Source organism: Channa argus, chromosome 21 (genome assembly GCF_033026475.1).
Source record: "Channa argus isolate prfri chromosome 21, Channa argus male v1.0, whole genome shotgun sequence".
Taxonomy (NCBI): domain Eukaryota; kingdom Metazoa; phylum Chordata; class Actinopteri; order Anabantiformes; family Channidae; genus Channa; species Channa argus.
The window spans coordinates 17717119-17742568 of NC_090217.1; the positions used below are offsets into that span (position 1 = coordinate 17717119).

General features: G+C 38.1%; 1 protein-coding gene across 4 annotated transcripts; it reads left to right on the forward strand.

The window, feature by feature from the left end:
• The first annotated feature begins 3 nt into the window (after positions 1–3).
• Positions 4–24921, forward strand: ipo8 (importin 8). Of its 4 annotated transcripts, none has more exons than XM_067490531.1 (26): positions 4–377; positions 2857–2938; positions 3370–3526; positions 4024–4182; positions 4394–4550; positions 4826–4915; positions 5942–6036; positions 6122–6206; positions 6306–6440; positions 7886–7985; positions 8297–8373; positions 10570–10686; positions 10775–10864; positions 13799–13825; positions 13988–14153; positions 15879–16039; positions 16147–16272; positions 16376–16451; positions 17940–18065; positions 19406–19503; positions 19616–19711; positions 20120–20340; positions 21878–22083; positions 23336–23557; positions 23798–23927; positions 24184–24921. In XM_067490531.1, coding segments are annotated over exons 1-26 (3084 nt in total). In that variant the 5' UTR covers positions 4–293; the 3' UTR covers positions 24185–24921. The 4 variants fall into 4 exon arrangements, with proteins under 4 accessions (XP_067346632.1, XP_067346633.1, XP_067346634.1 ...); XM_067490532.1 differs by having other exon boundaries at positions 16376–16442; XM_067490533.1 differs by lacking the exon at positions 13799–13825 and having other exon boundaries at positions 5–377.
• The last annotated feature ends 529 nt before the right edge of the window (positions 24922–25450 follow it).

The following is a 25450-nucleotide window of genomic DNA, read 5'->3' on the forward strand; positions in this document are numbered from 1 at the left end:
GGGGCAGGGCCAAGGTTTCTGTAAAGCTAGTGAAAGTTTGAAAGAGTGAGCTGTGACTCTACCTTCACGATAAACCCACAGGAGCTTTGAAAAGCTGATAATGAGCCTTACGATTATGACTTATTTTGAAAGCAGTGAGCGGAAGTTGTGTTTATAATTCGCATGTTTGCTGCTGCTCGGCCACAGTTGCAGGAGATCCATAACTCTTGGTTGGATTTAGGACACAAACGTTAGCTAATGCTACATGTATGTGATAGTAAATACGCCGAAGGAACCGTGGAAGTGAACACACGATGGATCCCAACCGGATAATCCAAGCTCTGAAAGGGACGATCGACCCTAATCTGAGGATAGCCGCGGAGAATGAACTCAATCAGGTGGGCAAGATAAACTAATTGCTCGGTTTTTGTTTGTTGCTGTTTTTTGGGAAGGGAGTTGAGGGGGCTGATGCCGGTGTTTGTGGACGAGGACAGGCCGTGTGTTGGCGATCAAGCCTAGCGTTCGGCCTGGTGGGTGTTCCGCCGCGGTTTTGACGGTTTCTGTCAGGCCAGTGATCGTCATTTTGGCCGAAGTGTTCCCACACTGCTACGTCGAGAAACAAAAGGAGTCAAAGCCTCATCACCATGACCCTTCAGCACCAGTGCTACATAAAGTTTAGCATGTCAACACAGGAGCCCGTTCAGAAGCCTCGTGTCACACTGAAGTGATAAAACCACAAGTATCGGCTCTAAATATCACATTGATAAATATATAGGAGTTATTTATTGCACCATAATGTGCTTTAGGCAACTTGTCTGTGATGTGGTATAAAATGTTAACTCTCAGTCATTCAATGATATAGAACCTACAACTTAGTTTTTAGATTTCCCGTAAAATTAAGTATATTACATTCATGTCATTTACAGTTCTATTATGATTTTAAAAGAATGTAAAAATGTTGTACTTCATTTATAAACTGAAGTTATATGGTTTTGGACCTTAAACGTGTGTATTCCTAATGGTACTGAAAACTATCCAAAAAGCAGAAAGGTGTTCTATAGAATTGTCTGCAGTTCAGGTTCTGCAGCTCCCAGTATTTGGTACCACCACACAATCTCTTAAATGAGAGAAAATATGTATAACGTTCCTATTGTCTAGTTCACAGTCAACTTCACCTCTCAGCCTTTAAAAAAGAACTGACAAAGAGAAAAGAAAAATAGCTTTTATTTGATGGTACTTTCAACTTTATATATTAAACAACATAGAACTTAGAAGCTTTTGTATCATGTCACCCACAGTTAATCTGTTCCAAAGTATCTGTCTGATTTTTTTTTTTAAGTAAATAAAAGTTAATTCTTTGTTTCAGATCCCCAGTCTGCGTTAATTGTATCGAGTCTGTGACTTTCTGGTGTCACCAAATTGTTGGTTTCTTCTTTTGATGCCTTTTTAGGTTAAAACTGCAGCCTCCTTAAGTTGTTTGTGTTTGGGGGTTCTCCCTTTATTCTCCTCTTAAGCAGATAAAATACATGTTCGGATGGTTTAATATGTGGTTATTGAGTTGCTCAGTCTAATACCTTCCACTTTTAACCTCAATTTTACTCAATTTACTATATAATGCCAATTCATAACAAAGTTATCTCAAGGCACTTTACAGAATAAAGTCAAAACTATAAAGATGTACAGAGAAAACCCAACAATTCCCCCCTAGAGCAAGCCCTAGGCAACAGTGGAGAGAAAAAAAAATTCCCTTTAACAGGAGAAACCTCCAGCAGAACCAGGCTTAGGGTTCGGCAGCCATCTGCCTTGACCGGTTGGGGGGGTGTGAAAAATGGAGACAGAAAAGAAAAGAGCAACAAAAAGCAACAATAAAACATTGGGCAGTTTGGTTGGACCAGTAGCTGTACACTGGAAAACACACAGCTCCAAAGCCGGGGACACATACAGAAAGGGACAGAAAGAGGGAGAAAGAGGAGAAAGACAACTACGGGAGGAAACACACAGAGTTAAAGTCATACAGTGGTGACAATTGTGGGGTGAGAGGAAAGGAGGGTCAAGAGGAGGAAAGGAGCTCAGTGCATTGGTGGGTTAACTATAACTAACTATAAGCTTTATGAAAGAGGAAAGTTTTAGCCTAGACTTAAAAGTATGGTGAGTTTTGAGTCAGTGCTGCATGATGAGGCTCCTTCCAATTAGCTCTGATGCATTTCTCTGTAAATTTGCAGGCACAATTTTTCTGTTCACCTCTGAATTCATTCAATTCTGCTGCTTCCATCATGATTAATGTCATTAATAAAGATCATTAAGTCTTTACCAGAAGCAGCCACACAACCCGAGATATGTTTTCCTGCATTTCTTAGATTTAAAATGACTTGCTTACCTCTCATAGACAGCTCTGTGGTCTTTATGTTGATTTATTATTTTGAACAACAAATACAGTATTCACAGGTAAAACCGAAGATTATTTTATTCATTTAGAACTTTTTATTGTTTGTACACACCTGGGTAACAAGAAACATCTGTCAGTCTCATTTTGCAATATTAAGCTCACTTAAAGTTTGTGTAAACTGATCCACATATTGTTCTGTTATTTAAAATATCTAGGTTTGAATACCATTAAATCTGAAATACTGAACTGTGTTCTAATAGCAATTATTTGATCTTTAACCCAAAGAACTTCATTGTACAGCAAAAGAAATTTAATTAGCTGTTCCAATACTTTTGCAGGGGACTGTATGTCATAACAGTGTATCCAACACATTTTTGTGTGCACATGAATGTATTGCAATGTTTTTTCAGAAGTAGATTTAAATTTTATTGTATCACACACAGAATTTGCAGATTTAGTTCTCTTCACTGAGTCTGTTCTGTGTGTTACAGTCCTACAAGATCATCAACTTTGCCCCAACCCTGCTTCAGATCATTGTTTCCGAGCAAGTGGAATTTCCTGTTCGCCAAGCAGGTACAGCACTACACAGTCCAGCAAAACAGTACTCACTGCCGTCTTCATCTCACTTACCTTTAAATATGCCTTGATCAGGTGACCAAAGCTAATTAATTAATTTTATATCAGATGAGATGGCTCTTATGTATGTCATTATATGCAGCCACCTCATTAAAGAAACAAATGCAATGGTTTTACATTTGTAAACAACTTTAATGAAAAAAACTCAAACTAATAATGTGTTATTCCATCTCTCTAAACCTACTTGCCTCCATTTGTTCCAGCTGCTCACTAGTTTTTGTGAAAGAGGAAGGAATTTGTTAGGGACTATTTTTAGTGGCTTTAATCCACACGTGGTCTCGAGTGAGTATTTGACAACATAACAGTGTAGGGAAAATTGAGTAAAATAAACGGGGGGTGTGTGTGTGTGTGTGCACGTGCGTGTGAAGCTGCAATCTACCTGAAGAACATGGTGAGTCAGTACTGGCAGGACAGGGAGCCATCTCTGGGTGAAGTCGTCTTTCCCTTCAACATCCACGAAAATGACCGGCAGCAGATCAGAGACCACATTGTAGAGGCCATCATCCGCTGCCCAGAGTCTATACGGTAGATACACATGCATGCCACCCTATCATTCTGGCTGTGTCTCTATGGATTAAAACAGGGGTCACCAACCTTTTTGAAACTGAGAGCTACTTCTTGGGTACTGATTAATGCGAAGGGCTACCAGTTTAATATGCGCTTTTGAAATAACAAATTTGCTCAATTTACCGTTAATTATATGTTATTATTAATAATTCATTAAATTAATGATGTTCATCTATGTGAAGACACAGATCATGTTAATTATTTCTTACAATAACTTTCAAATGTGATTTTAGAAAAGAATAGCAACAAAAAATTAGATGCAGCTCATTGGTATATGGTGCTATAGTGAGCTATTTTTAGAACAGGACCGCGGGCTACTCGTGCCCACGGGCACCATGTTGGTGACCCCTGGATTAGAGTGTTCATTTCTTTTGAAGAGCGTCATGGATGTTGTGTCATGGACAAACGAACCTGGCTGTTGTAGTTAGTGACTCTTGTTTGTGTACTGTCGGTAGAGCCCAGCTGACCATGTGTCTACGAGCCATCATTAAGCACGACTTTCCAGGACGCTGGACTGCCATAGTGGACAAGATCAACATGTACCTGCAGTCTCAGAGCAGTGGCAGCTGGTATGGAAGTTTGCTGGCTCTCTACCAGCTGGTCAAAACCTATGAGTAAGTAACCTGTTCATGTTCCTGTGTTCCGTATCACCTCTCTGAACCTCTTCACGTCAGGACAGCAGATAAATGAGGTCACCCATAGTACTTGTGCTTCAATTAAAAAAACTGCTGTCCTTAGCACTGTAGCATTTGACAGCCATAAAGCTGACAGAGGAACTCAGACTTTGCTGCTATGTTTCTTTTTGCAATTGTGTGTTAACTTTAGGTACAGAAAGGCAGATGAGAGGCAGCCATTGCTTGCAGCCATGCAAATTTTCCTGCTGAGAATCCAGCAGCTCATCAGCCAGCTGCTTGTCGACTACACTATCTTCTCTGTCCTCATTCAGAAACAGATCCTCAAGATCTTCCATGCTCTTGTACAGGTGTGTGTGTGTTTTTTTTTGTGTGTTTGTGTCAGCTTGTGATAAAAGCCAGGGACAGTGACTGCAGGATATGTGGTGCAAAAACCTGCTGTGCACGGAGGAGTGGAAACATTCAGACTCCAATTATAGTTAGAGGTTGTTCTGCCAGAAAGTATTTGTTTTTCCTTCAGCATTTTGCTGGCTACTTTTAATTCTACTTGAGTATTTCTTTCACAGAGTAACAGTGCTTTTACTTGAGTATAGTTGAAAGCAATAACCTTATGTTTGTCCTGCAGTACTCGCTGCCTCTCCAGCTGATCAACAATACAGTGATGACACAGTGGATGGAAATCCTGCGAGCCATAATGGACCGAGATGTTCCCGCTGTAAGACACACACATGCATACAATAACTAAATCAATAATTTTCCTGGACCTGATGGAATGTAACAGTAGGGTTACAAAAGGGGGGACTGAAACACCTGAACAACATTTTTTGGTAGGCCACATCCATGGATAATGAGAAATGAGACTGATTTACAGCAGAAAGTTCTGTAAATGTGTTGTACAATGCATTAGGCAATTTACCAACTATAAAACTAAAGAAAAAACTGAGGATGTCCCAACCCAGTTTTCTGGGTCCAATACTTTATTACTTATACTTCAATACTTCATTTAATGTATGTCTGACATCTGACATTTTATCCACTGTGTAATATTTGTAGGATGAAGATGTTTCACTTTGTTACATTTTCTGCTACTACAATTGTCCAAAAAGTAAACGACAGTCATAGCATCTTGTCTGATGGTCATAAAGTTTAATTTTGGTCTCAGATGGCATCAGTCCCCAGCATACCTTCTAGCAAAGTTTTGTTGAGATTTAATTTTCCTTTTTTTGTTTCTTTTCTTTCTTTTTGTCCCTGTCCCATAAAATGCTGACTGCAGAAGAAAACAGGCAACACCTGTTGTCATTACTCCTTTTCCAGAACCTGTTAACTAATTTAGATTAGTTTATAGAGATCTGTTTTCACTTTTATTTTGGTCAAACAGCCAAATCAAACTGTCTATGATCCAGTGTTTTTAATAAATGCTTATTAAAGGCACTGTAAATAAGTATTGGAACTTGATTGGATTTATTTTGGTGAGTATTGATCCTTTGAAATATCCACAGATCTTGACATCTCTAAAAAACATGACTATTTAAATAATAGTGACAGATTTCTGATCTGCTGCACATTTTGTCCCTCTGTCAAATATTATCCTGGAAAACTGCAACTTAGAAAAAGGATTTTGAAACTGATTATTAAGGCCTCATAAGATATTAGTTACTTTATAAAAGTAAAATGTAAATGTTACTGTTATTCTTTGGCTATACAGGTTCATAAATCTGACTGTAAAGTGTGTTTTTGTTAGGACACTTTGGAGGTTGATGAGGATGACCGTCCTGAGCTGGCATGGTGGAAGTGTAAGAAGTGGGCATTGCGAATCATCACCAGACTGTTTGAGCGGTAAATCCAGAGTTGCTCTTACATCGTAACTAATAATCCCACTTGGAGTTTTCAGCTGTTCACTTTCTTCTGTTCTGACTTACAGATATGGAAGTCCTGGCAATGTGACAAAGGAGTACTATGAGTTTGCAGAATTTTTCCTGAAGACATATGCAGTGGGCATACAGCAGGTCAGCATTCATAACTGAGACTTGAAGATGGTGCTTTAGACTTTGTTTAGTTCTGACTGACTTATATTTTGTTTTTTGTTTTTGTTTTTGTCTGTCCAGGTCCTGCTGAAAGTTGTGGACCAGCACCGACAGAAGCAGTATGTTACTCCTCGTGTCCTGCAGCAGTGCCTCAACTACCTCACCCAAAGCCTGTCACACTCCATAACCTGGAAACATATGAAACCACACATGCAGGTAGGACAAGCAGGGAGGAATTTGATGCTGCGTGTTTTAAAGACAGACCTTTTCAATCTTACCACGACTCAAAATGTCCAAAATAAAGGCTGCATGTAGCCAGGCACACATTTTCTCATATTTTGTACTAGGAATGTTTCCACTAGGAATGTATGCCAACAGTTTCCTAGTGAGGCTGTATTGTCACAACAAAACATCAAACATTAAACTTTTCTGATATAAACACAGAAATCAGTCCAACCAACTTGACTTCTTAGATCATTCTTTAATGTCTAACCAGTACATTAAACAGCAGACTTAATTCATCATATTGTGGAAAATCTATTTTTTTTATCTCCAAATTGATCATTTGTCAGTAAAAAAATTCCCAGAGGCCAAAGCAATAGCTATAAATGTGTTAGCCTAAACCCCAGATATACAGTATTTAGTTTATAGGTAAATAAAACATAGAAGAACAAGTTAGTTGTTTTTGTTGCCCGCCAAATAACTGATTGTAAATAGATTGTTGGCAACTAATGCTGTGTTGATGAACTAATGAAAGGACAGGTTCACAGTTTTTCTAATGTGTCTCAAAACGACAATGAGATGCACATATGAACACTGAAACAGGCTTAACTTGCTGGAATAATTCTTTCTGGATCTCTTTACGAGATACCTTCAAAAGATGCGTCCTATGTAAATTAATGGACGGCAAAATTTGTAGTCTTCCATCTGTGTAAAAATGAATTAAAGTGGCCTTATTGTGCATTTTGTGGTCTGGTGTAATAAATATACACTATCACACATAATTAAAGGCCCAATGCTTGAGGTGAGCACGTATTTACATTCACTCCATAAGTGACATCATCAAATGAAAATCATAAACTCTTATATCAAAATAGCCCCCGAGTAACATATAAGCCTTAATTTGTACACAATGTGGCCTCTTTAAAGAGAGGGAGAGAATCTAAATATGTCAGGCTTTAACCTATCTTCCATTGTTACAGCATACTATTAAATTCCATATTTTTGTTACGTTCTCTCTACATCAACTCTTTTTACACCAAAAAGACTAAAATGAGACTTGTTTTAGAGTTATATTTTTTAATTATATATGGAAGTCATATCAGAGCAAATGGACTTGTGTTTTTTTTTGTTTTTGTTTTTCTTTCAGTACTTGTCCAAGCTGTTTCTTTAGTCTGGGCTGAAGTTGAGTCCTTGTTGAACTCCCACATTACCTCCCCTGGATGAATTTTTGACAAATTTGAATACCTGGTTTAACAAAACTACAGCTTTGGATTTTGACTTCCATCATTTTCACTGAAAAAAATTACAGCAATTAAAACCGCTTTTTAGTCTTCATACATGTACCTGGCTGATGTTTTTGGACTCACTTGAAAATTGTGAATCTGTCCTTTATTTAGAGGTTAAATTGTAAGTCTGTTATGCTTCTTCCTCTCTTGCAGACCATATGCCAAGAGGTCATCTTCCCTCTCATGTGTTACAAAGATGAGGATGAGAAGCTCTGGCAGGAAGACCCCTATGAGTACATCCGCATGAAGTTCAGTGAGTATTCAAACACTTTTTGTGTTTCTGACTTCATTAATGACACCTACATTCCCACCAGAAATCTCCCCCAGACATCACATTGCTCAACTTAAGATGTGTTACAGTCGTGTACAGTACGTTAATAAAGTACAAGACAAACTCACAGAAAGTGAATTGGTTTTTTTATTGGTCTACACTTTTTAGCTTTGACCTTTCACCTTCATCTCTGCCATTGTATGGGGTGTTTGAGAAAGGTGTGTGCCTTGTTTTTGAACATGTTGTTTCAATCCAATTTTTTGTGTGAGTGAGCATGTTTGTCTGTGTTGCAGACCTCTATGATGATCATGCCCTCCCGGCCACAGCCGCTCAGAGCCTCCTTTGTAAAGCTGCCCGCAAAAGGAAGGAGGTGAGTATTGGCATTTTTTGGCACAGATTGACAACAGCTGGACAACCGCTCTATCTCCTGAGCCACAGTTGCCCCTAATAAATAGAAAATGATTTATATTTTTACCTAAATGCTTTTTATACCCATTTTCTGTACTTAAATATTTGAATAACCATCATTAAAAAATAAAGGCTAAAAATTAGGCATCCATCGTTCATGTTTTTGTCACAGAGAGACCTGAATGGTCTGCACTTATATCTCCATGTATTTTTAGCCAAAGCGTTTTACACTTCTTCTCATTCACCCATTCATACATGCACACACTGATGGGAGAAGTGCTATGCAGGTGGCCTTAACTGACTGGAGTAACTAAGTTAGGGTACAGTGTCCTACTCATGGTCACTTTGATATGTGACTGGAGGAGCCGGGGATTGAACCAACAACCCTGGGATTGGTGGATGACTGCTCTACCTCCTGAGCCACAGTCAATTGCTGATTTGTCTAATTGGCAATCAGTACCCTTCAAAGTACATGTACACACACTACCCTGGATATGGCTGAAGTGGGTAGCTGGTTCCTCTCACTCTCAAAGACAACAAAGCAAACTTACAAATATCCCATTTATAAAAAATGTGTTTGTTTTCCGTTCTCATGCTAAATGAAGGTGCAAAACCTGTTCTACTGACAATCCAAAAGCCGTTGTTGAGTAACAATTTATTGTAGTAGCTTAAAGAGCACCGTTGTTATGAAGCTGGGTTAGAAGTGAAAGGGGGACTTCAGAGGGTTGTCAGAATTGTAAGTGATGAGTTGTAAGTTTTTGTTCTCAATGTTCACCAGATTGTGGTTGTACATGCTCTATTACTGGTAGATGTACATATGACCAGCAAGTGTTGTGTTTGATGGTTAAATAAGTCTGTGACTTTGTCTGTGAGCAGCTTCAAACATATCATAGTTAAAAAAAAAAGGACTTTCTCTCTTTTAGCATAATAAAAAATATAATTTAATATTAATGTATATTATATATATATAATGTATATTAATGAGACATATATGCTTTTTTATGATTATTCAAAATATTTATTATTTTATTATTTTAAATAATTATAATTGTAAACAAAAAATACAATTGCTCAAACTAAATTAATTCAGAACCAGATCAGAAATATTTTATTTCATAAAAATATTATTTATAGTGCAGCAACAAGAATATCTGATAAAATTATTTTCCTAGAAAGGCTGCATTGTTTGATACTTTGTTTCTGTCACCAATTTTACCACATCGGTATCAGTGAAGCTGGGCTAAGTACACAATCTTCACTTTGTATAACACATTACAGCATCTTCCTCAATGATCATACAGCAGCTGAATCATTTTTGAATAATATAATATTCTGTCACTATCACTGACAGATTCTTGGTCCACCTCTCTCTCTGTCATGTGATTCTCAGCTGAGCAGGTAGTCTACTCCTGGCAGGGTGGGGGCACCTGGGAGTCAGGGCTGCTGTCAGACAGAAAGAGAGAAGAGACTGTATCATGACCAAAGTAATATGTTCAGGTCCACTAATCTCAAACACTGCTCTCTTTATGTGCCAAAAAACGCATCTGGTTTAGTTACTGACATTGATGCTCTCAAATAATGTCATGCATCAGCGTGCTCTAATTTTCTGTCACACATGTGAGAGGAAGTTGCAGTGCAGGCTGTAGATGTGTCTACAGGCATTTTTAAAATGAATTGGCCACGTGGGCGCAATTCAGCGAATGCCAATTGATTAAAAAGGAATTCACAGTTCAAAAGCAACCATGAAGTGTGGGTAACTTGCACAACTGTGAAGGCTTCATTATTGCTGAACAGTATAAACAGATTAAGGTCCAACATATGCAGCATCCCGATGATGTCTTTTTCAGGGAAGGTCAAATTTATTTTAGGAACACCATGTCAAAGAAAGTCTAGGTAGTGTTCAGTTGCCAAAATGGCCTCATGGGCACCTTTGTTCGACAACTGAGGCTACACAAAGATTGGCGAGAGTCACGGGAACTCCCCCAGTACTACAATGAAAAATCAGGTATATTTTAGAGTAGTTTTTCTATTCCTGCAATTTAGTTATTTAAGTTATTTGAAGGCATTCAGATAAATTTTCAGATGCCACTCTCACTCTAAATAATAAACTCACTGCATCAGCTTTTTCTGTGTCATATTTTTGTTTTCCTCATGGCAGGTTCTTCCTCAGATGATGGAGTTCTGCCACCAGATACTTACAGACCCCTCTGCTGACCTCCGCAGGAAGGATGGAGCACTGCACTGCATCGGAGCTTTAGCTGAGCTTTTACTGAAGGTACACACACATCTTCACACACACTTCTGTTTGAGACTTTTTTTTTTTCCTGTGGAAATCACCACTGTGTGCATGTGTCATTCTGCAGAAGCGGATGTACAGGGAACAAATGGAGTTGATGCTGCAAAACTATGTCTTCCCTTTGCTCAACTCTCCCATGGGCTACCTACGAGCCAGGGTGAGTAAAACCCTTATTTTCCCTACACAGGCATTATTTTTAAATATCTTGTTTTTATGCCATTCTACAGTAATTGGTGTTCCCCCACAAGGACCCGTGTCATTGTGTCTCAATTATAAATTGAGACATGAAAATAATGGAGCTTTTAAAAAGCAAGGCATCAGCTGAAAGCACATTTGCTTTCATTGTTTATAGTACAACTGACATTACAGCTGCTTTTACCTCATCTGACCGATAAACATTTCTCCTGACATGTGAAATGAATTGTGTAGTTTTTAGCCGTATCTTACAGTACAAAATCACTGTTCAGTTTCAGCTGCTCTTGTTCAGCTGTGGTCATATTAGAGTTGCCCAAATAAAACTTTTCTCCCCAAGTGAATGAGATCTAAACATTTAAATATATGTAAGGAAAAATTAAATTTGATCTAAGCCACAAGGTCCTAGTTCTCATTCACATTCAGTATCAGGTTCTCCATCGCTTTCAGAACGGAGTAATCAGAGTATTTTTTCTTACATTTTATTTATTGTTTTATTTTATAGTTTTATATTTTGTTCTATACATTTTTTTTTATCTTCGTGTAAAGATTTCTGAAATATATTAAATAAAAAAAGAAGGTTTACTTCATCCACTTTCTCCAATATTTTTCACATCTTTGAATGTCATTGCAAGACACTGAACTCCAAGTTGCTCCCAGGTGAGCACCTTGCATGGTAGTCAAAAATTACATGGAATCAAGATATTGCCAAATATCATAAACAAAGCATGCATTAGGTCACGTGATATAAAATCAAATATTAACAATGCATTTAAAAACTTTACAAGCTCTATAGTGGGACAAAGGTCAGATTAGTCATGGACATGATGAGCATTATTACCATTCTGTGGCGCTGTGGGTTCCATCATACATTTACCAATTTTTCTAACAAAATATTATCACTACGAATTTCCATCGGATTTTAACCAGATTCAGGTCAAACATCATAAAATCTCTCATGGAAACTTATTATTCAGGTTTCATGAAGCTTATGACATTAGTTCATACATATATTGGACTTGTTCCAAATTAAAGTCATAGTCTGCACTTATATAGCGCTTTTCTACCTATCGGCACTCAAAGCGCTTTACTCTGCTTCTTATTCACCATTTTGCAATCACAATCACACACACTCCTGAAACAGTGGGGAAGCTGCTATGCAGCTGCCCAACACTCACCGGGAGCAACTAAATTGGGGTTCAGTGTCTTGCTCAAGGACACTTCGACGTGTGATTGAACCAACAAATGTGAGATTGGTGGACAACCACGCTACCTTCCTGCGCCAAAGTTGCCAAAGTCAGTCTCTTTCTGTGGTTAAGGTTTATGGTTTTACGACAGTGTCTGCTTCACACCAAGGTAGGGGCGTATAAGGGAGAATCACGCATACCAGGATCTCCTGAGTTCAACCTGAGTGGGATCTTGATAAGGATGGTTCTCTTGTAGGGGAGTGTTGATAATTTAAACCTACAAAGTCAGGGGTTCAGTGTCTATGTGCATTTACATGTCACAGGAGAACACTCAGTTTGGCCGGTTGAAATTTCATCTAGAGAAATTTGATTTAAGCTTTCCAAAGCATGATCTGGGAAAGTAGGGGGTCCACTCTCCTTACATTGGGAAGGAAAGGTCAGTTTGTTACCTTGGGCAGGAGTCTGCCTTTGCTACCTTGTGTTTCTGCTACACGTGAAAAAGCAGAACTCGGCTAAGTTTCAACAAAGATGTATTGCTCAGATATTTTTCTTCCTGTGTAGCATAGTTTCAACATGGTCTAAAACTAAAACTTCCCTAACACAGCCACATATCAAACACAACACAAAAAACAGCAGCAGATGGGCTTATACTTACTGAGCCAACAGCAAGAACAACGACTTAGCTTATTTCCATTGTCTTTTAGCTCTTGCCAATGATAAAAAGTATGTCTGATATTTACTCTCTGTCCTCTCTCCATTTTCCTGATCTTTGCTTCCTCAGATGTGACATTTTTGCTGAATTTGTTATTTGGAATATGTTGAATTTGTTTGCCCTGTTACTATTCAGTGTACCATCAAACGTGATTTTGAATCTTTTTTTATGTTAAAATGTTCCACATTGGGGCTTCAAATAAAGAAAACTAAACTAAAACTGAAATCCCACTACAATCCCAATCAATCTCTGGATTCATTACTGATTTTATCTCTGTACCTACATTCTGTTTAAAATTGTAGAAATTTTTGAATATTTCCAAAACATGTGAAAATGACCAGTGGACAGATGCGCACAGAAATGTGGGGTTATATCGGTTCACCATCAGCCAATGTCAACCCCTCATAGTCAGTTAAAAACAGAGGAGATTAACCTGCATTTGTTAGGTTTGTTGGACATTTGTGGAGGAGCTCCTTTTTAAGCCAAATAGGAAAGAACATATCTTTTGTGAAGTTTAACATCCACTAAAGGTACTCTTGCTCTTATGTGGAATGGATCTTAACCATTAGGCTTCCAGGGCACCTTAATATTAAATTATCTTTAGAGATGTTTCTTTCTAATTAATTGTCATTTAGTAGCTGATTTCATTTTGTAAAAAAAAAAAGAAATTAATAAAAAAAAAAATGGCTTTTTCATCTGAAAAGGTACTAATGATTTAACTGTAATAAAATGAGACATGAAAACAATGAGATTGTCTCTGTGTACAGGACTTAAAGTAATGCTTAGGTGTATTCAGCAGATGGCACCACACGACTGTAGGCCAGTGGCCACACAGGCACAATGTCAGCTCTCACAGCTGTGGCTGGTTTCTGTTGTTGCGTTCCCATTCCAGTGCCAATAACAATTGTGTATGCGACTTGGTGCATGAATTGTATGTGGACGTCACTTAACAATGGTACCTAAAAAATTTTAACTCTTCCTTTGGATTTCTTCCCTACAGTCCTGCTGGCTGCTCCGTTCAGTCACTGTGAGTCTGTGTTTTGAAGCTTTCTGCATCACAGATGTATTCAATAGTCCACAGTGACACACCTGGTGCAGCAGTTATAGACACTTGAGGTGGTGGGTTCAGAGATCTATTGTAGTCTTGCTGCACTGTATTCATCTGAACTCCTCTGCTGTGTTTTTGCAGTCATGCTGGGTGCTGCACAGCTTCAGCCCGCTGCGTTTCCACGATGAGCTCGTGCTGAGGAATGCCGTTGAGTTGGTCAAACAGGATTTGATTGATGACAAAGAGATGCCTGTCAAGGTGGAGGCTGCCATCGCTTTGCAGACACTGGTCAGCAACCAAGAACAAGGTCTGTAGAATGTGGATAATAAATTAGTGCTTGAAATACAGTGCATCCAGAAAGTATTCGAATTGCTTAACTTTTCAGCATTTTGCTATGTGACAGCCTTATTCCAGATTGATTAAATACATTATTTTCCTCAAGGTTCTACTTACAATACCCCATCATAACAACATGAAAGAAGTTTGTTTGAAATGCAAATTCAATAAAAAAAAAATAAAAATAAAATCACGCTTGCATAAGTATTCACCCCCTTTGCTTAATACTTTGTTGAAGCACCTCTGGCACCAATTACAGCCTCAAGTCTTTTTGAGTATGATGCTATAAGCTTGGCACACCTATTTTTGGGCAGTTTCTCCCATTCACTGTACCCACTCCTTTTTTTTTTGGCTGTGTGCTTTGGGTCATTGACCTGTTGAAAGATGAACCGTTCCGTTGCAGATATTAATCTTTGTTTCTTCAGAATTTTGTTTCTCATGGTCTGAGAATCCTTTAGGTGGTCAGTCATGTGCCTTTACTGAAAGTTGTGTCCGTCTGGCCACTCTACCATACAGACCTGATTGGCGGAGTGCTGCAGAGATGGTTGTTCTTTTGGAAGGTTCTCCTTTCCTCAGAGAAATGCTGGAGCTCTGTAAGAGTGACCATCGGGTTCTTGGTCATCTCCCTGACTTAGGCCCTTCTCTCTCGATCACTCAGTTTGGCCGGGTGGCTTGCTCTAGGAAGAGTCCTGGTGGTTCAATATACTATACCATTTACAGATGATGGAGGCCACTGTGCTCTTTGGGATCTTCAATACTGCAAAAATGTTTTTGTACCCTTCTTCAGATCTGTGCCTCAATACAATCCTGTCTCGGAGGTCTACAGACAAGTCCTTGGACTTCATGGCTTGGTTTCGGCTCTGATAGGCACCGTTAAATGTCATTATATATAACCTTATATAGACAGGTGTATGCTTTTCCAAATGATGTTCAATGAATTTTCTACAGGTGGACTGCAATCAAGTTGTAGCAACATCTCAAGGATGATAGTGGAAAGCCAGCGGTAGCCAGAGCTTGATTTTGAGTGTCATGCCAAAGGCTGTGAATACTTTCCTCGTATTTTTAATAAATTTGCCAAGATTTCAGACAAACCTTTCACGTTATGGGGTATTCTTTGTAGAACTTTGACGAAAATAATTAATACTTTATGGATGCACTGTACATCTATTGCCTAAATCTCTAAATAAAGACTTTTAGTATAAAAACAAGTGGAAGGAACTAATTAAATCATATATAACTACAAACTGCATACACATCTTTAAACATCTTTTAACAACTACCAATGATTTTTTTCTTATATTTTAGCTAATCTAATTTCATAGCTTTAAAAATTAATACGGACTTAGTTGCTTAATTTGAAAATCTGAATTTAATTAATCCAAGTGCAGCAAACTGATATTCAGTTTTTTTTTTTTTGGTAATTTAAAGTTGACTTAAATTTACTCCAGAACGTTCATGTTAAGTGTAGTTTAACTCATGTACTGTATACTTAATGTGTACTTTGATGGGAAATGAATGGAATATTATTTTTAAATTAAGTGACAGGGTTTCAATACTTTCAGTCATGGTTGTACTTACAGTGCCTCACACAAAGCTACCACATCATGATATTCATTGATATTTTCATAGAAAATTATATATAGTGATATTGAATTATGTAAATGTCCCCTTTTGTCCTCTGTGTGTCTTTGCGTAGCCAAGTTGTACATCAGGCCGTACATACGACCAGTCATGCAGGAGCTTCTGCATGTAGTGAAAGAGACGGAAAATGACGACCTAACCAATGTCATTCAGAAGATGATCTGCGAGTACAACCAGGAAGTGGCCACCATTGCTGTGGACATGACACAGAACCTGGTACAAGCACAATACAAACATTTCTTTTATGACTGTTGCCAAGTACGGAGTGCTGTACGTTGTTCTGAATTGTATGTCTAACCTCAGAGTGTTTGTGTGCCTGGCAGGCTGAGATCTTCACCAGGGTCCTTCAGAGTGAGGAGTACGAGGAGAACGAGGACAAGACTGTCATGGCTCTTGGCATCCTCAGCACCATTGACACCATCCTTACTGTTATGGAGGACCACAAGGAGGTCCTACACACACACATTGACTCTATAGAAATTAAAAATACTTGCTGTTCCAGCTGTATTTATAGTATTAAAATTTTATATTGTTTATCTTTTCATCCATCAGATCACTCAGCAGCTGGAGGGCATCTGTTTGCAGGTGATTGGCCTGGTCTTGCAGAAGCCCATCATAGGTATGGCAGGTGTGTGTGCACATGCAGTTCAGTGTTTTTGCTTAACCCACTCACTTACACACTTAGATTCGCTCGTCAACCTGCACCATTGCTAAATTTTTGTCAGTCTCACCTCACCCTAAAAATATGAAGCTGTTAATTTCATCACAGGTTTGCTTCATTAATTAATTTGATATTGTTCCCTCTGGCTTCCACAAACTGTAAAACGAAAATGTTATTTCACTTTCATAGATGACTTTGTCCCTTTTTCCCAACTAATTTGATTCATAACAAGAAATGATTCAGTGGCGATCTTGCCCACAAGGCTTCTTGTATTCTATAAGTCTGTACTGTAAGAAGCTAGTCAGCAAATATGTGCACAACTGCCCTTGAAAGTAGACATCTTCAAATTTGGGTGCTTTTCAGAAAATAGACTGCAGAGCCAAAAAAGAATTATACCCCTCTAAGTATAAGTTAAGTTTCCATAATCATATTGATGATCTTCCTCTTGGGGGTATTACAGCTTCTGAAAAACAGCCTCAGTACCCGTGTGCCTGTACTGGTTAAGATATTTCCTTATGTGTTAATTAAATTAATCAGAGGAGACACAATAAAAGACTCATATTGTGGTTCCTCTTTTTAACATCAGAAAACTACAGCTTAAGATGTACACAAATCACTGCTGTCTTTGTCTTATCTATATATGGTTGTTTCTTTTCGGTCCATCTGATAATACTTGACCTTTTTAATTTAAACACGCTTTAAACACTCTTTATAGTGTCTTTAATCGCCTTTTTCTTTTCTTCTCTTTTCTTTTTTTTTTGGTTTCGTCACTAATAATGCCTCACTACAGACAGTAAATGATGTAAAAGTTGGACTAAGATGTTGATCCATATCTTGTGGTGAATTTTTAAAGTGGATATTATGATGTAATAATTTAAGCCTTTACCTAATCGGTGGGTTTGTTCAAAACCTATTCTGAAGGAATCTCATTTTTAGTAAGGATAAAGCTGATCATTTTCTATATTTTTTTGTTTATTAGTTGCAGTGACTCCTAGACATAGGCTAAACTCACCACCTACTCTTTATAATACCTCTCATTCTTAAAGCTGGTTTAAGATTGCGCTGCTTGACATGAGTCAAAAATGTTAGCATAGTATTTTTTTGAATGGGATCTTCATAGGTCCAGAAGGACCATCACTTTTACAGCCCCTGAGCTAAAGATATTCATGATTGTTCTAACCTTTTAGAGCTTAAAAAAAATAAATAAATCAAATTTCATAAAGGGATTTGTTATAAAGAGGACAAGTATACGAAATTGCCTTATTCCTCAAGGCCATGCTCAGTCTGGTATTACCTCTCCATTAAAGTATGCACGTATGGTTAGGCACATTACACAAATCCCAATTAAAGCTGTTTTTTTGTCTCAGTCATCGAGGTGAAGTCATATAGAATGCGCTGTGAATGTGTTCCGTGACAGACTGTACATAAACAATCCTTTCTTGGCCTCCTATACAGAATTCTACGAGGAAATCCTCTCACTGGCGTTTGGCCTCACTTGTCAGACCATCTCCCCCCAGATGTGGCAACTCCTGGGTGTTCTGTACGAGGTCTTCCAACATGACTGCTTTGATTACTTCACAGGTACCTTAGACGCCAAAATTTTATCCTGTGCCTTCAATACTCAGATGCAACCAAATAATGGCTGTTATGATTTGCATATGCAAGTTTGAGATACAGCTTACATTCACATTCAGTGTTTATTTAAATTTTTTGTTAGCTGTTTCTGTTATTTTCTACAGAACATTGTAAATGACAACTGAACACAAACATTGAAATAACGCATATGCCATATGTTTTATATTTTAGGTCGAAATAGCTTCTCTTTGCCTTGATGACAGCTTGGCACACTGTTGGTAACATATTAATCAGCTTCATGTGACAGTTATGTAAAAAAGTGTTCAGTTAGGAGTTGTGCCTTGTTGAAATGTAATAGGTAGAATAGGCATTATTATCATTGGGATACAGAGAGGAATCTTATGTCATGAAGTAACAAAAGGTGTTTGAATGACTAGTCAGTGCATTTACATGCACTTAAGTAACAACGGTGCAGTCGGCTTTTCAAGGAAATCCAATTTTTTTACTTTCATGTAAACGGAAAAGCTGGTTTTCAGAATCAGGCAAGGGGGTTAGGGAAACCTAATTTCCCCAGGTAGATTTCTCCTAGAGAACCATGTATATGTGTAACCAGGTTTTTAATCATCTTTCTCCAACAGTGGTTCTTCAGAACAAGGGATCAGATAGGCAGTTGAGTAAAAGGCTGAATGAAAGGATTGAATGTCGCCTCTTTTTTAAAGTCCACCCAAATTCCAACTGAAAATTTAAGTAATATAAAGTGTATTGTAGAGCTCTATATAACTTTCCACTGCAAATTTCTTTTTTTACTCAGGCAGTTTTGTTCTGCTTCTCTCCCCTCTTTTCCTCACTCCCCCCATCACTCTGCCTCTCCCTTCTGCAAAGACATGAACACAGCCAAAAAAGTAATTAAGTAGTGTTTTCTTTCACTGTAGAGTTAAAATCCAGGCTTCAAAAATAAGTCATTTAATTTGTCATTTGCTGTATTTATACGAATTTCCAGTAATCAGTTTACTTACATGCATGTAAATACAGTCCGTGTCAGCCATATAAAAGGACTGTAGGGATCACGACCACTAGCTACTTTGGACAAGGTTCAATATATAAATATGGGATGTGGTGTATGTCATAATTAGAAACTAATTGTATATGGTAATTAAATATTAATCAGAATAAACCAAATCTTACAAAGAACTTGAGCATTGATGTTCATAGTAAATATATTATATATAAATGATGTATTTTAGTTTTTGCAGTATACCAGGACAGAAAATCTTGCTGTTTGCATGTTGATTCACCAACCCCCTACAAATGGTAGTCGCAATAATGATGATTTGTTTGTGTTACAGATATGATGCCTCTTTTGCATAACTACGTTACTGTGGATACAGACATGCTTCTGTCCAACCCGAAGCACTTAGAAGTCATCTATAACATGTGCAAAAAGGTGGGGCTACAAATGTCTTCAGCTGCTCACAGTTGCATAGAACCTGAACAGATTTCCAGTTTCCCTAAAAAAGGCCGCAGACTCTTGTTTTTCAATCTTTGACCTGTTGTAGGTGCTGACCGTAGATGCAGGTGAGGATGCAGAGTGTCATGCTGCCAAACTCTTGGAGGTTATTGTACTGCAGTGCAGAGGCAGAGGCATCGATCAGGTCAGAGACAGCCCCATTCAGGACAGACCTTACATCTACATGTCTTCATGTTGAGTATAATATTGGTCTTTAGTGACACCAGTCAGGCTTTAGACCTATTTACTGCACAATGTTATAATATTACATAGCAGCTGCTGTAGCTGGGTGGTGCATAATGTCAATGTTGATGCACCGGAACCCTCTTCTGCTAAGGTTCACTAAGTGGCTTACAAATTGCTGATGAATGATGATGAATAATTAATATTTTTAAAGAAGTAATCAAAATGACCAGCTAACACTTGTGAGACTAGAGTCAGATCTTGGTCCTTATTTGTAAAATAACATTTTATGTGCAACAATAAAAAGTATAAATGGATAAATTGATGCTGACAGTTCAACAGCCTGATTTCGCTGTTTTCCTCCCTGCAGTGCATCCCTCTGTTTGTGGAGGCAGTGCTGGAGCGTTTGATGAGGGGAGTGAAGTCTAGTGAGCTGAGGACCATGTGCCTGCAGGTGGCCATTGCTGCTCTGTACTACAACCCAGCCCTTCTCATCCACACTCTAGACAACATGCACTTCCCACACAACCCACAGCCAATTACTGCCCACTTCATTAACCAGTGGATGAATGACACAGAGTTCTTTCTGGGGTGAGGAGGAAGCGTTTTTACTGGTTAGGTTTAGCGCTGGATATTGAACTTGGCTACTTTAAAGGGACTGAATTGATTCAAATCTATCCACTTCGGAAAAACGCCTTTTCATTTGATACTAAATGTTGATACTTACGTATGTCCCAACAGGGCAAAACTTAGTGTGACTGTAAACATGTTGGGCAAACAGTACGACTGTAAGTTTGAATGTTGACAGATCCTTATCATATTTATAGCACACACACAGACACACACACATACAGGGGACACTGCAGGTCAGGAGGAAGACAGATGGAGCCCAGCTGAGGTGAGAACTAAGGTTAACAAGGTTAATGCAGGTTAAAGTAATTCCTTTGTCTAATTTGACGATTCTAATTTGACGTTGAAAGAAATCACGAAGCAGTATCAAAGTTGAGGTATCAGTTGCGAAAAATATTTACCAATTTTCAGCAAAGAAGTTATGTGTGATACCTTATGTAAGCGAAAGTGAAGTGAAAGAAAAAAGACAGTGTTGTAAAAACAAACTTTAGTCAGCAGGGATGGGATGATATCCGTCAATATATGGGATCATAACAGGATACATTGATGATATATTTTAAAGTTGAAAGGCTGCAGATTACATTCCCCGTTTTCCTTCTTCTGGCAAAAGACAGCTATATGAACTATAAACTTAAAAAAATATTTTCATAATACATCCATATTAATTTAAGAATATATCTTTTATTAATAGTAAAATAGATAATTGTGTAAAGTAATATAATCTGTACTTAAAATACAAACCTAGATAAAAAAAACCTTACAGTGGCTGTACAAGCAGATTGATCTAATCCAGCTCCCGTTTCACTGCGTCCATTTTAATTGGTAATTCACACATATTCATTGTGCTCAGCTACAATAAAAACGGAAAGTCTAGAAAGCCTCAACTTTATACAAATATTCCCTCACCTTTACACCAGCGACTGTGTGCAGTCAAAACAAGTTAGTCAGGAGTGTCACATCTTTTTAATTTGTAGACAAGCACAGTCATCTATGCTATGTCATCTATGTTGTATTCTAAAATAAAATATACATTTATGAGATTTGTAAATTATTGCATTCCTTTTTTATTCACAATTTGTACAGTGTGCCAACTTTTTTGGAATCGGGTTTGTATTAATATAGCTGGAATAACAGTTAAAAGTTTTCATAGAATCACTTAGAAGCCTTTGTACTGCTATACATAAGATGTGGTTAATTTACGTAACAAACATCAGCCCTTTTCTTTACTGTTGTTTTATCCTATGATGCCCAAAAATTATTTCAGAACAAAAAAGTTTTGCCAGCTTTCCTTCTTGGTTTTGGTTGTGAAATCCAGTTTAGTTGTGGATTACAATGTTTTAAGGAGATTTAACTTGGCATTTCTAATGTCTGTAGAGAGCTTGAAACTACAATAAATACTTATTTGTGGATTCTTAAAATATTTTTTTAGGATTTTATGCTGTCAGTTCTCTTCATTTGCAGTCTCTCTCTTTGTTTCACTCTCCACTCCACTCCTCAGGCTCCATGACCGCAAGATGTGCATTATCGGCCTAAGTGTGCTGATGGAGCTCCCCTGCCGGCCCCCTGTGCTCGAAGGAGTCGCAGGTCAGATTGTCCCCTCCATCCTACTCCTGTTCTTGGGCCTCAAACACCTTTACGCATCTCGCCTCATCAACAAACCAGACCTCCTAGCCCATGCAGGCCCTCAGGACGAAGACCAAAATGGTGAGGAAAAAAGTTTGAAAACTACAGGAAGAGAGGTGAGAGTAAAGGGAATTTGGGAGGACACCAGTACAGTGATGATGGAACAAAAGCAAAAGAATGAATTAGGACAGAAAGAACGCAAAGGAGGATAGAAATTGTCTTAGTGATAGTAATGAAATGAGATGCTCCATTCTGCAATGAATCGTCTACTTCTCGAATCCTCATTCAGCGTCACTCTCAAAATAGCTGCAGAACATTTACTTTTTTGCTCCCACAGGCTCAACTTTGCTTCAGTCAAGCATAAAGGAATTAAGATGTCTTGTCTACTGCCTGTGTGCCAGGCTGATAAATGAACTTATTGTTATGGTGACAGCTAAGGGTCTCGCGTGCGGCATGGTATTTAAAATGCATTGATTCCAACGCAATAAATGGTTCTGAATGGTGTGTTGTTACCACAAAAGCTTATGTTTTAGTTCAAATAAAGTTAAACCTGTTCTGGTATGAAATATGCTTTCAGTCAAGGGGGAAAAACATAAAAAGGCGTAAATGTTAAAGTAGTACATTAGGTTAGACTTTGTCAGAAGGCATGCAGGAGACACTGAAGCCAGCTGGAAGAAGAATTTATGGTCCAGTTAGACCAAAAATATGTTTTATATGTTATATATAAAAAAAAGTTATATATAAAACACACACACATATATATATATAAATATATATATATATATATATATATATATATATATATATATATATATATATATATATATATATATATTTATATGTTATATGTTGACTAATTGGAACAAAAAAAAAGATGGAAGCAGAAAGCAATCCTAAGTGAAAACCTTTTCTAGAGGATCTCAGGCTGGGGCAATGGTTTACATCTCAATTAGACAATAATCTGAAGCATATCAGCAAGAAAACACAGGAGTGGCTTTAGCGAAAGTCCTGAAATGGCCCACCCAGAGTCCAGACCTTAATTCACTTAAGCATCTCTGGAGAGACTTAGAAATAGCTGTACACCAACGCTCCCTTACCTAGTTATGCATGAATGATTTTGCCAAGAGTAATGGAAGTATTTGTGTATATCACTTTTATTTAAATAGACTTACCACTTCTGTGATAAGTATCCAACTATATAGTTTGTCTTATTATGTGGTGTCCAAGTAGCGTTTCTTTCTCTTTCAGCCTTCAAACATTAAAATTATCGAGCAGAAACTGCCTTAAGAGGACTTTTATTTGAATTGATTTGTATTATTTCCTGTTTTCGCAGAGGAGATTCCAAGCGATGAAGATGAGGTGAGTGAGAACCGTAATGCCATGGGGCAGCAGTCTAGCATGCCGACAGGCCAGGGTGGTGAAAATGAAGATGAAGATGAAGAAGACTACTGGGATGATGATGGCTTTGAGGGAACACCCCTAGAGGAGTATAGCACGCCTCTTGACTATGACAATGGAGAAGACGAGTATCAGTTCTTCACCTCCGCTCTGCTTAGTATGTCATTTTTCCAATATGTAATAACCATAAAAGCAGTACAATCCTTAGAAAAGTTTAATTTGGTCGATTCCACAAGACTGCAAATAAACCCATAGTCAGACTTTTATTCACTTATGCTAACTTGCATTACATACAAAACCGAGCATAATCTTATAACCTAGGTCTTGTCCTTTCTCTCTGTGAGTCTCACTAACTCTGCAACTTTCATCATAACCGTGCTATGTCTATGTGTTTTAGGGGTCCAGAACACTGATACAGCCTGGTACCAGTGTTTGACAGCTTCACTCAGTGATGACCAGAAGAAACAGCTGCAGGAGATCTACAGCATCTCCCAGCAGAGGAGGAGCACTGCTGCTAAGGGCCAGTGGTGAGAGGAGGAGAAAGGGAATAGAATAGAAGGAAAAATAACTCTGTTGTGACTAAATACCAAATTAAAAAAATGGGAAAGAAAATATTTTTTGAACCTTTGAAAAAAATGGGAAAGAAAATATTTTTTGAACCTTTGAAAATTTTTTTTATATTGTGCATAACCATTTTTGCCTTTTGTTTCTTAAGGATGGAAAACTTTAATATCAGTGCGATTCGGTCCTACATTAATATTGAACTGAATCTTGTTTTTTCAGAACGCTAAGGGGACGGTCAGAGAAGAGGGATGAAAAAGAGAGAAGCTAGTCTGCAGTGGGTTTCAGTCTTTGCTAAATGATCTCAGTCTGGATCAGATCGTATTAAAGGATCTACCAAAACCAGGTCCCAGGGTGCCATCAGAACTGCGTGGAGTAGCAGGGGCTGGATTGGAATTACAGTCTGTTTGGGACCTGGTGCACTGTATGGAACCATTCTGGAATATTTCCCTCACCACAACATGATGACTGGCCTGTGTGTGAATGTGTTTGTGAGTGTGTGGGCTCCAGAGAAAAGTTTGCATTATAACTATACATGTTCTTGGCCAGCAGAATTATTCGTAAAGTTCTTGTACAGTGCAGTCCTTTTGTCTAAGTAACAGTATTTGAGAAAATGTAAAAAAACAGTTCAGAATGTGTGTTTGTATGTACTGTAAATGCTAGTCTTCATCTCTCTCTATAGACCAACACTTTTTATCATCTCATAAAGCGAGGGCCTATGCTGAGCAAGAACAACCCAATTTTTGTCAGGGTGCCTTGTAGACGGACTGCGACTGAACACACAAGTTAATCAAGTTCAAAGACTTGTGGCCATGTGACTTACACCCATATGAAATGTAAAATGGGAGGGGGGGGTCTCGAGAAGTTGTTTTTCGTTTTCTGTTTGTTCCTCGATTTATTTGTTTTGTAACGGTTTTAAAAAAGTAAGTTAAAGAAAATCATAAAAGTTCATGTAACATTTTTCTGAGTTGTTCTCTTTTTTCTGTCCCACTTTGTTCCTTACTGAACATCCATTGGCTGTTAATGCTATAGGTCAAATGTTACCAAATGTACTTGAAAAACATTCATGTATTACTGTAGCTTTGTGGGCATGTTAAAATACAAAATTTTACTGTTTCCAAGTATAGTCTCAAAGTGCCTCTACTATGGCTTTAGACTTAGTCTTGTTTGATTAGCACCAAACTCAAATCACAGTGAGACCAGATAAGATAATCATTAGTGTAGGTATTTTATCATACAGTAAAGAAAAACAAATCATGGGATAATGGTGCTACACTAGCAGTGATACTGTGTGAAATCAAATGGTCCACTAACTGGACAACATGACCATTCCTGGAGCCTGACTACAAGCAAATCATAATAACATTACAGTCTAAAATAAATGGTCCAGTGCTGCAAATGCCTCATTGGTTGGCAGAGGTATTTACTACTCTCATCCCCCACCCCTATCTTCTCCTTTTTGCTTTTGGCTGTTTCCTTTCAGGGGTCA

Bases quoted from the DNA above. Each gene is read 5' to 3' on its own strand.
- ipo8 (XM_067490531.1), top strand. From the start codon at position 294: ATGGATCCCAACCGGATAATCCAAGCTCTGAAAGGGACGATCGACCCT. The intron at 6,037-6,121 runs GTAAATCCAGAG...TCTGACTTACAG, and splicing joins ATCACCAGACTGTTTGAGCG to ATATGGAAGTCCTGGCAATG. The intron at 14,154-15,878 runs GTCTGTAGAATG...GTCTTTGCGTAG, and splicing joins GGTCAGCAACCAAGAACAAG to CCAAGTTGTACATCAGGCCG.